Source organism: Onychomys torridus, chromosome 4 (genome assembly GCF_903995425.1).
Source record: "Onychomys torridus chromosome 4, mOncTor1.1, whole genome shotgun sequence".
Lineage (NCBI taxonomy): Eukaryota > Metazoa > Chordata > Mammalia > Rodentia > Cricetidae > Onychomys > Onychomys torridus.
Window position 1 is genome coordinate 143,938,208 of NC_050446.1, and position 12,050 is coordinate 143,950,257.

The following is a 12,050-nucleotide window of genomic DNA, read 5'->3' on the forward strand; positions in this document are numbered from 1 at the left end:
ATGTATCTGGTGAGGAATGTGTGGCAAGGGTATGGCTGGAGAAAGCTCTAGAACATCAGAGCTGAACTCTGTCAAGATTCTTGATGGCTAAGGGGAAGCAGGTAGACCACACCTTGATGTGCCATCATTGATACTTAGGAAAACCAGGACAGGGGACCCTTCACCTACTGCTTTATCATGGACTGAATCACACAGCTGCATCCTGAGGACGCTGGCTGTGCACCCTGGGACTCTATTTGGTTATATGTGGGGTCAAGGACCTTTCTCAAAAATTGGCTTTTGTGGCTCCACAAATTGCCAAGAGAAGTCAGTGTCTTGTGGCGTTGCTGCCATCACTGTCCTGAGTTAAAATAGCCTGGAGGTGGTCAGGACAAAAATAAGATGGAATTTGAAGGACGCCAAGGCAGATCACTGTGCTGTCCTTTTGGGAGGGTTACAGCAGTTACATTGCCATGCACATTTACTTGTTATCAAGTCTGTATTGCTTCCAGGTGCCCATATCTTTCTGCTTTGTATTCATAGTTTGAGGAGAGCCCAGAGAAGAAGTCCAGTGAGTAGCCCCTCTGTCCACCCTTGGACTCCTTGGTACTCAATCAGGGTTCACTCCGAATGAGGGCTCTGAGACCCGGCTGCCTGCCCATTCTGGGTTTACCCTCTGCTTTGTCCCTGTACATCTTCTTGCTCAAGCTCCATTGCTGTTTTTCCCAAGTTTCCAGTGCCCTGCAAGTCTTGGTTGCCTCTTCCTTCTCCCAGGGCCCACACAGCCTTTCTATCCCCACCCGAGCCCCTTCATCCAGACTCCATTTGTGCTCTGTCTCCAGTGAATGGCTTTGAGGGGTCCCATCATTTACCCTACTCTGTGTTGAGCACTCCCAAACTATTAGTCTTCTCAAGGCAGCAGAGAACTTGAGTAGAGGCCCTGTTCCTTCAGAAATGCTTCCTCTCTATTACCCTGTTGATGAGAAGGTCTGGGCCAGTTGCTTAGGTCTTCAGCACGCTTGTGCTTACAGCCTATCACCTCCTGAAGCCTCCTGAGGCTAAATTCACCAGGCTGCCCACATTCCTGGGTTCCTATAAAGGGTAACATACACAGTATTGCTTTGAGATATTAGTTTTTTATTTATGATAGACCACTCTCATTATTAACAGTGGTGTGATGTTAATGGTAGACAAGAGATGGATTCAGAATCTGTTCAGTCAGTTATCAGGAAGCCTTCCACACTACTGCCACCTTGTTGACTGTATCTGCTTTGCTCTACCCATGCTCCAGTAATGCCATCAAAGGATTCTGTCTATCTGAATCTGGGTGTGCAGCACCAGAAGAATCAATTTTAGAAGAAAATGTGAATACAGTTAATCTGGCCAGGAGGGCACCACATTCACCCATTCTCATCACCTGATGACCCACTGGCACTTCCATCTGCTTACTGGTGAGAAGGCCCTGAGGATCAAGGTGGCCAGGCTGGGGTGGAAAGTAGGGAGTAGGGGGCACAGCCCTGGTCTTGCTGAAGAGACAGAAGTCAGTGGCAGCGGAGAACAGGTACTTCAGAGCTGTGGAGCCAGGGTATGACCCAGACTTCAGAGTAGCAGTTCAGAGTCTGAAACAAAAAAGGAAGGGCTTATCTGAGAACCCCAGCTGCCACAGAGACCCTGTCCACCCAGGGCAGCTCTTTTAGCAAGTACCCCTTGTGCATGCCAGGCAACTGGGAGCTGTGTGTGAATGTGCATGCATGCGTACACATGCATTCCCTGCTGAGGCAGTCTCCCTTACCCACCTTCAGTTTTTATTTTGAAAATCTTCAAACCTACTAAAAGTTGGAGTGATTTAAGAGTATATGTTTCTCATCTACAGTTATGACTTGTTAAAGTTTCCCACATAGCCTTTGCTTTCTCTGTAGAGAGATAATACATAGTAATACAGCACATATGTATATTATATACATATCATGTCCTATGTTGCATATGATTTCTGAATTATTTGAAAACTTTACCTGCTGTAATGTCCCTATCCCAAATTCAGATTCTTTCTTTACAAAGAGGCCTCAGGAAGTGAAAGTCTGGAGGTATAGGTCATGTGAGGGGTGGGAGGGTTCTGCCTTCCAACCCTGTGTCCCTTGAGAGCATGCCTAACCTCTGCTGTCATGTGTTCTTGGGAACGAGGTGTGGAGATGTGTTGCCAGTGAAGGATCTGAAAGGGGAGCTGGGTGACTGGGGGTGGGCAGGACTCAGTAGACCTTTATCTTACCCGCTTCAAGGCAGGGTTGGTTTGGAAGTCACAGTTGTCCAGACGGGGGTGCATGGTCTTCCTGCATGTAGTTCTGCCGATTTCCAGCGCCAGCATATATTTCAGGCCTTTCACCACCTGAAGAAACCAAAGACCCAAGAACTAGATTACTTGGCATAGGATGCCAGGGCCTCACTGCCTCCCCAGCTGGTAAGGAGTGAGGTAGAAGAGTCCCATGGGGGACCGTGGGCACTTAGGCCCAGAGATCTGATTGTCTGAGGCTGGTCCTTGGGGTGTTGATAGTTCTACACACCAGAGTGTTCCTAATACATCCTTTCTGATACATTACACCCTTACAGAGTTATAGTTGTCAAAAGAAGACTATCGAGGCTGTCCTGACTCTGTGCGTGGCCCAGAACAAACGTGAACACTGTGAAACCGTCATCCTCAGCAGGCCTTTCTGTAGCCTTTTCCCTGCAGGCCCCAGCACCGTCTCCTAAAGCTGGCTCCACGTGTCAGCAGAGTGCTGCGCAGGGCCTTTATGTACAGCAAGTGAGAGGTTGCCAGGTGTCTCCCCCTGTCGCGTCAACACTTGTTTTTGGGACACAAGGATTAGCAAGGCTGGCTTTTCCCCCTAGGGTTCCTGGAGAAGGAAGTTCTGAGTGGATATAATCAGTCACTGAGAAGGCTGGCTTGGGATGGTGGCACTTGAGAGCGGGCTGGAGGAAGAGTGGGTTTGTGGGTCTGAGAAGGGAGCGGGCCCAGCTCTAGGAGGAAAGTGAGTAAGTCCAGAGGGAAACTAGTCCAGTGGCTTTGTGGGCTGTGGGTGAGGAATGACGACAGGAGATGACCCAGACCCTGGACCCTGGTGGGGCAGCTCTGACTAGTACTGCAGTGCCCTCCCTGCCGGGCTGTCAGCCTCAGCACACCACTGTAGGACCCTTATTCCTCCGCTGCCATTTCTTGTTGCCACTGAGGGACTCTTGCCCCGGCTGTCATGCTCAGCTCTGGGCGACACTGGCCTCAGCTGTAGCACAGCTCTGCCCTGATGCTGTAGGTAGTGTGGCCCAGCTTCCCAGGCAGGGCTGTCCTGGGGTGCCAGCTGGTGGTCCTCCGCACCTGTACCAGGGCTTTGTTGACCCGGGACTCCTTGAAGAGGAAGATGTCGTTTGTGCAGTTGTTGAACTTTTCCACACTGCGCCTGGCCGCCTTCAGCACTCCTGGGTTATTGGTCTTTATTGGTTTGGGAAATCCTGGTTTCACACTGGAGTTTAGATCTTTGGAACAAAAATCTGAAAGAAACAAAAGAACCAGGAAAAACACCGAGGTCAGAGGAATACTGGATCAGTGGGGCGTGCCTCGTCCCCTGGTGGTACCCAAGTTCTCTCAGCCGTGTGGCCCTAGCTCCTCCTCCACCGTCACCTGTGCCTGCCTCCTGTTTACTCCGACACCCGAGTATTCTGCATCCTCATTATGTTCTTTATTTGAAGTTGAGGACAGATGCCGTGGACTGTCCAGTAGGGTAGTTCCTGTCCCCTAGCCTCTGCTTACACGGCCTTTTTCAGAACCCAGGTTTATTTTCAACATGGGGTCCCAGGCAGTAGAACTCCAGACAGGAAATGTGTTAATTTTCCCAGACTGGTTTTTGAGGCTGGCTGTACTCCCCCAGTGTCCCTCTTGCACCCCCGCACCTCATCAGAGTGGTCTGTCCATGTCTGCTCAGGCACACCTTAAGCACAGCCTGTGACTCTTGAGCTGCCGGTATACACATCTTCTCCCTCCCGCTGAGTGGATGTTATCCCATGAGTTTTGGGAACAGAGCCTGGTGTGCTGTGGGCGTGAGAGGGTGTCAACTGGTTTCCACCTAGACCTGGTTTCCCGTACCAAGGAGTCCATATTTATGTGTAAAAAATGGGGGAACAGTATGAGGGGCATCCGTCTTACAGCCAGGTAGAACTTGGAATCCTAACTTCCCACTTGGGACTTCCTGCTCCCAGAGGCACGGGGCTAACTGATCCTGAAGAGCCACCTCACTGGAGACCCTGATTCAGTCTCTTGCCCAGCTCATTCATGGGATCATTTCCCAGGATCCCAGAGGCCAGGGTGGCTGCAGTGAGGGGAGCAGGGCTTGGCCAGGTATTTGCATTTGGCCAATTAGCTTCAGAGTCTGGACTTTTTTTTACTAGGAAAATATAAGAATCAGTGAACCAGTTGGCTCCCTACAGCAGAAAGTGGCTTGTGATTCTTAATGTCTTGAATTTGGGTTTCTCTTTATTTTTAACTTTTTCTTCAGTGGTCAGGGATGAGTTGCATATGGAAATGGAAAAGGGCTGAGGAAATGGCTCACTGGGTAAAGGTGCCTGCTGCTGAGCCTGATGACCTAAGTTTGATCCTGGTGGAAGGAGAGAACCTACTCTCAAGTTGTTCTCTGACCTCGGGGGTCTTCCGCATGTGCTCACACACAGAAATAAGTGATTACAAATGAAAATGCAATAAAAATAAAAAGCTCGAGGCAGGTGGGGGGTGGGGCAGAGGGCTGTAGATTGGTACACTTATCTTTTTAAGACTTGCCTGAGATATTAGTGTGCTGGCGACTGCCTGGAGCTAGACACCGAGATGCAGGTGCTGGCTGTCGTGGCTGTGTTGTTATAGCAACCGTAGATCCCAGATCCCACGTTCCCTTGGAGGACAAGGTGCTCCTGCATGCCAGTGACTGAGTAGTTCATTAAGGCCCAATGGAAGTGGAGGGAGAAATGCCTTTTACCTTGACCTGGGAGTTAGGGATTAATACTGTAGGTAGATGACACCTCAGAATCAGAAGGCAGGAAGCTTCTGTGGAGCTTTTGTGGGGAAGGTTTCAGCATCTAAGGCCAGGGAAGGAGTTGGGCTTTATATTGAACATGGTCTTTAAAGCATGCTGTCTGTCTGTGTGGCTGCTAGAATCGTGATACTCAGAGTGGGGTGGTCAGGCCTGTTGGTACATGAGAGGTGGAGATAGCCCGGGTCAGCGAGGAGGTCCTTCCTGGATGTCAGTGATGTCTCAGAGAACCGTAAGTGAAGCACTGCAGAAGGCTGTTTCCATTGCTTATTAGAACCTGAATGAGAGGAGCCAGCCAGCATGGCAAGCATCATCTATAGTCCGCTATCTGCAGCTCACTACAGGTCTTCTTATGTGGGCCAAGGGGAGGGTGGTAAAGTAAAAAAGTCATGGTCTATTGGACACCTGTCTTTGGGGCATCCCATTGCGTGACCAAACGGTCTCCTGGAAAAAGGGTCCCAAGCTAGAGACACAAGATTCAGTTACAGATTATCTCTGCCTCCAGGCTTCCTAGACATGGGCCACTATCCTTTATCCTAAGAAAGTAGCATGCCGCTAGTGTTCTTATTCAGTAGGGCTTTGGGACTGGGTCTGGTCTGTAGATTGGTCATAGCTAGATCCTACCCAGTGACCTCTGGACTGTTCCAGCATGCTCTCCAGAAGCCAGAGAAAGTCTGAGGACTGGGATGGTGGTGGAGTAAATGCCAGGCTCTGCTCAGCTGCAGGTGAGTCACCCATACTTTGTACCTCCTAGGGTCCCTCACCTATACCAGCAAAACCCCTCAAGTCTGTGTCTTTGCCATGAGTTCTAAGGGTCACGCTAATGCTTTGAGGCCCTGAGTTGTGACGGTGTGGTGGGCTGCTTTGAGGCAGTATTGCTTCCTCATGCATGGGTGCTGATACTTGACAGGATTAATTCTGTCTTTACCAACTGGGACACACCCATGGTTAGAATGTCTGTTGTCCTTGGCTGCGCTGGCTTGTGCCAGTTGCTTAACCTTTTTGAGCCTCCATGTCCCATCTGTGATGGGGATGATGCTGACACTGACCTCTCAGGGAAGGAAGAAATGAGGCAGTTGGCATGAAGCAGTCGTGTCAGTATTATTCAGGACCATATCAGGTACAATATGACCATGGTAAGGATCTCTGAGGACAAACGTATTCATTGAAAATCCTAGCACACAGCCTGGGCCAGTGGTCTGCTCAGGCCCAGACCAAGCCTGCACCAGCTTCCAGAGCCTTCTGGGGGGAATCTATCATACCCAGGCCTAGTTATGCCCCTAGCCCTTGCTGTGGGGAGCAGGTGGCTGAATTGGCACATGTAGGTTTCTTGCTTTAGCAAACAAGTCTCCTGCAAGTCCTACTGGAGAGGGGCAGGGGATGAGGGGGAGGGTGACCAGCAGCAGGGAACTTTGGAAGAGGTGATACATTGAGAAAGAAGGCTCCCCATTCTCACCAACAGCAATTGAATGTGGCAATTTCCTAAAGTCTGAAGACTGGGGATCCTTCCCTGGGCCCCACATGTGGGTATTGGGCAGTTTAACTCCTGGGTATAGAGTCAAGCCATGTGCTCAGATCAGACATAGTCAGTCTCCCTGTTGCCCTTGGGCTCACAGAAGGCTCTAGAATCCCACAGGAAGTAGGGGAGGTGGTGTGTGTGTGTGTGTGTGTGTGTGTGTGTGTGTGTGTGTGTGTGTGTGAGAGAGAGAGAGAGAGACAGAGACAGACAGAGACAGAGACAGAGACAGACAGACAGACACCATCAGGGGCCCAGGTTCCCAGCTATTTGAGTCCTGAGAGAGGGACCTGAGCTTCCCCCATATTGCGGCTCAGGCCTTTACTGGAGGCATCAGGAAGGGTGGTACCCCAGTGGGTGGAGGTGGGGTTCATTAGCATAGCAGAGCAAAGGGCTAACCACAGACTTGCAAGCCAGGGTGGTACTGTCAGGAGTACCCCAGGCCTCCACACACTTTTGAGCATCATCACCGATCCGCTTTCTCTAAGACTCTCGGGTCAGGAGCAGTTTACGGGCTGTTTCAAAGGGCAGGCTGAAAGTTCCAGAGTCCTCAGCTGGTAGGTAGGGGGCCTGTGGTAGTGTTCTCAAGTTCCAGTGTGAGGGTGGTGTTCATTTGGTCTGGGGCAGAGAGGCCTGAAGGAGGTGACCCAGAGAAGCTGCTTGAGCAGGAGGAATGGGGAGGACCCCTTTCAGTCTCCTACACTAGTGGGAAAATAACATGGTAGAGATAGGGAACTGACAGTTCTCAAATGTCTCTCCCAAAGGCTGTCTGATGCTGTTAACATCACACTGGATGTGGCTACTCTGTTCAGTTAGGTCCCAGAGGAGGCAGGTACAGCATCTTCTGAACACTAAGTATAAATATTGAAACTCCAGGACAGGTGAGACAGCACCAGTGCCCTCCCCAGGCCTCTCCCATAGGCTAGGAGGGCTTTGTAGAATGAACCCCCAGATTCTGCCTGTGTTTCCCTGGACAGCTGGGACAGAGGAACAGGAGGGAGGCAGGAAGGGCTTCTTAGCTTCTTAGAGACCTAGTCTGTCTCTCCTCCTCCCAGTGCTTCTAGCTACCTGTTTGCCAACCACCCCTTGGGCTGCTGTGGCTTGTCTTTATCTCAGAGCAGAAGCTGCCCTCCCACCCCCACCCAGTTCTTGTCCTAGCCTCATAGTGCCCAGTTCACAGCAAACACAGCAGGCCTTGGATTCTGAGCTATGCACTCCACTGACACTACCACTGATCTCTTGGCACCTGATTTGCTATGATGGGGGAATCCCACATCCCTAGTGTCTCTTGGGTATTCCCTTTCACTGTGTGTTCCTCGAATCCTCTGCCTGATCCTCTGTGACTAGACCCAGCCTGTTTCAAACAGGAAGAGTGATAAAAGCCTTGTGCCTAAGTGCTGTCCCCCTTTGGTGGGAGATGGTCAGTTATCAGCTTTCCTGACCATTAGAGGCAAAGCCCTCAAACTTTTATCTGTGTGCTGAATCTGCTTGCAGGGGCAGATATCCAGCTCGCTGTGGGCAAACAGGCATTCATGGCTGGGCTAGCAAGTCAGCTAACCTCCCCGTGTCACCCCTCACTGGCCACCAACATGCTGACTGTGGGTAGAATGAGTGTCTTATTGAGGTCCCTGCAGTAAAGTCACAGGCAGGAAAGAAAAACTGTCAGATTAGGCTGTTTGACTGAGACCCTTGCCTCTGTCTCTGTCTGTTTCTGTGGTAGGCCCTAGCACAGAACAGAACAGAAATTGCTCTCCCTATCCCTGTGGCTGCTACCCTGCTTAATCCCAGATGTCTGTTCAGCTTGGAAGTAGCTGCTGCCAGGATCCAGAGCCCCTTACCCAGGGTCTTTCCCAGGGCTCCAAGAGTGTCCTGGGAAAGTTGCAAGACTAGCAGGCCAGGGCTACTACAAGATGATCAGGACAGCACCCCAAGATGGGACCAGATGACCCTTCTCTTACCTGGGGAGTGTGCCCCATGGGTGTCGGAAGTCAGGCAGCAGAGGGCAAGCAGAATGGCCGGCCACATGGTTGCCTGGGCTAAGGGCAGCATGTGGTGGGCCAAGTCTAACAGGGTAGAAGTTCTTGGCAAGTAGAGCCCCAGGACCAGGGCAGGGTGAGATAGCCTTAGTGGGGGCGTGGTTTCTCGTTGAATCATTTTAACCAGAAGTGCTTCATCTCCAGGATGGGGGGCCACAAGAACAACCACTTCCTTTAAACAAGTTTCCAAGCTGTGATCATTTGCAGGGGAAGGAAGAAGAGAAGTGAGACCCATGAGCACCCTGCCTTCTGCCGGGGGAGAGGCAGTTCTCTGCCATTCACCACACACAGGAGGTGCTGATGTAAAGAAACCAGGGGATTTTCAGACGCAGAATCACTTGACTCTCCTCTAAATTTACAGCCTCCCTTGCCTGCTGCATCCTGTCATTCCAAGTAGCCCTCCTCAAGAGACAAGAAACCCTGCTGCCTTTGGTATGAATTTCACCTGCAGGAAAGCTATCCATACTTTCCAAAGTTCCTGAGGAGGAGCATTGGCATGTGGCTTCTGCACCTCTGAGAGAAGCCCAGCACCGTGTGAGCTGAGTTATGGATCATGACACCACTGTAGGCTCAGAGCTATCAAACGAGAGGAAATTGTGTGGACAGAGGTCTGATTCTGGCTATACCTCTACTTCCTGCCCAGCCCATGGTTTGGAGTACGTGCCTGTCACCAGCTATCTAAATCTGAATCTAGGCTTTGCTTCTAACACCTGCTGTCGTTAAACTAGGAACAACCTGTTTGCCTCAGTTACCTCCTGGGAAATTGTGAAATATTGGGAGTTTCCTTAGCATAAAGGCCCAGAGCAGGAGTAGAGCAAGCTCTAACTGGCCTCAGTGTGAGGAGGTATATTCACTCAGAACTAGGCTAGAAAGATAGTGTGGAAGGATGCCTAGGTCTCACTTGCTTCTGAGGAGACCCATGGGACTCCCAGGCTGCCTGACATGTAGATATGATCAGATCCTGGGGGCCTAGGGGGAGCTCTGCTCCACGTGAGTCCTGCGGGGTCCTACTGAATTCCAAACAGAATAGTCAGGGCCTGTGGGACATGGACTAGCTATGTAGTCTGAGGTCACAGTAGGTTTCTGTGTGCTTTGAGGTTTATTTGGGTAGTTTTGTATTTAGTTCTGTGCATAGTGGGTGGTATTCAGTAAGTGGTGGATATTTTGACAAGCCTCCATGGTCCTTCCCTGAGTGGCCTTGGGATCCTCAGTTTTGGCTGCTAGGGTCTGGAACATGAGGTCTCCAGTGTATATGGGATTCACTGTTAGTGTTAGCTTCAGTTTTGGACATCAGTTTCGGGTTGTATGTCAGAACACAGCACCCACAGATAGGAGAGGGCTGTTGTATTTCCAGTAGTAACCAGAGCATCAGTGGTCTAGGAGGGAGCTGGCAGTAGATCAAGGTTGGCTGCTTGATCCTTACATTGCTGGACAGTGTGATGTAGTAAAAGGACAAATTCAGGGATCTGAATTCCCAGGTCATGTGCTACGTAAGGACCAGGAAGCTTCTGTGGAGACCCAGAGGAGAACGGTGTCTCCTGCAGCTGCAAAGCTAAGATTGCTGAAAACCAAATGCAGAATCTTATTCTCTAGTTGTCTGGATAGAAGTTCTAGCTTTGCAGGAAGCTTTTGAAATGAGAATGGGATCCTGTAAGTTGAGATGGGGGATATGGGAAGATTCCAGTGAAGCAGGGATAGTGAGCCCGTGAATTCTGATGGGTCTTTTTTGTCAGTGAAAGAGCTGGCATTCTCAGTGGGCCAACCCTGGATATTGAACCTGTATTAAGGTCAGCCTCTGTGAAGTTCCTGAGGTACTGGGCCTGTCCTTAGGTCAGCATGCAGACAGCCTCTTGGTTTTAAGCCTGTATTCTGGTGGGCAGTTTGCAGCTTTCCCCTGGATACCAGACCTCACATGGGGTCCAGTGTTCTAGTGACTCACAGCATAAGGTACCTGCCCTGAATTCAGCAAGGAGGCAGACCCCGTAGGTACTGTGTTCACCTTGAAGGCAGATGTGGATAACCCTCTTGGTACTGGGTCTGTCCGAGGAGCCATGTGAGGTCAATAGCATTGTTACCAATCCTCACTGTTTCCAGCATGAGAGAAGCTGTCAGGTAAGCACAGAAGCCTCCTGAGTACTGACCCTGCATTGGGAAGCAGCCTATTTGTGGGCCCCTGGATACTGACACTTCCATGAGAATTATGAGAGACACATTTTGATAAAAGGCTTGCTCTGGGGAGCTGTGTTAAAGCAGTCCCCTGGATACTGGGCCTGTCCTTGGGTCCTTGTGTGGGCAGCCTCCAGAGAACTGGACCTATACTGGGGGCATTATGGGGAATGTCCTTGAGTACTAGAAATGTCCTTGGGGTGTTGTATAATATTCCTTTACACTGTATGAAGATATGTCACTGTGATTGGTTTAGTTAAATGCTAGGCAGGATTTTTGGGACAGAATGCTGGGAAGAAGAAGGGTTGGAGAAGCCAGACAGACACAGAACGAACCAGACACACAATGTGGGGGAGAGGTAAAAGCCACATGGTAGAAGTAGATTAATAAAAATATGGGTTAATTTAAGTTGTAAGAGCTAGTTAGGAACTTTGACTGAGCTTTCATAATTAGTAAGTTTCTGTGTGGTTATTTGGGAATTGGCTGGTGGGACAGAAAAATCTGCCTACAAGTGACGCCCAATGTCCGGCCACATATATCTATATAAGACCTGAGAAAGCTTAAAAAAAAGTTTTAAACACACAAAAACAGGCAAATGTGGCTTCCTTGTGTTTCTCATGCTGGCCGCAGTACAGAGACATGTATCCCAGCAACTGTCTGCATGCTTGAGCCATAGTGTACCATGAACTAAGCCACACAGTAGGTTTAAGGTTTTTCTCATGCAGATAAAACAGATCTGCAGTAAAACAGGTTCAGATGGAAAACACTTCTAAACAGGTTACAGTGTGTTTAACAATGTGTGTAGGCTTAAAAAAGGAAAGAGAAGAAAAAGAGTATAAAAAATAATAGTTTAAAATAAAGGTTTTTTTTTCCCCCTTTGGTTTTTCGAGACAGGGTTTCTCTGTAGCTTTGGAGCCTGTCCTGGACTAGCTCTGTAGACCAGGCTGGCCTCGAACTCACAGAGATCCACCTGCCTCTGCCTCCCAAGTGCTGGGATTACAGGCATGCGCCACAACCACCCGGCTTAAAATAAAGTTTTTAAAGAAAGAATATAGTAAAAAAAGAATAAGCTAAATAGAGATGGTAAATATACAGGGAGTCTGGATCTTGTATATAACATATGTTGTCTTTGAATTTTTTGATTGCTGATGAACAAATGGTAGCTGCAGAGAGACACTGGATTATAGAAACTGCTAAATTAAACCAACCTATATATATTTAAAATGTCTTAACTTCAAAATGGCATTCAAAAAATATGTTGCATTGGAGAAGAGATTATGCTTTTTTTCC

At 49.5% G+C, this 12,050-nt stretch overlaps 1 protein-coding gene across 1 annotated transcript; it reads right to left on the bottom strand.

Moving 5' to 3' along the window:
* Window positions 1–1,163: 1,163 nt before the first annotated feature.
* Cst7 (cystatin F) lies at window positions 1,164–8,630 on the bottom strand. The gene is made up of 4 exons (XM_036186197.1): window positions 8,517–8,630; window positions 3,344–3,516; window positions 2,246–2,362; window positions 1,164–1,598 (listed from the first exon to the last, which is right to left on the bottom strand). Exons 1-4 carry the CDS (start codon window positions 8,605–8,607, stop codon window positions 1,521–1,523), a joined length of 459 nt encoding a protein of 152 aa, XP_036042090.1. The 5' UTR covers window positions 8,608–8,630; the 3' UTR covers window positions 1,164–1,520.
* Window positions 8,631–12,050: the final 3,420 nt, after the last annotated feature.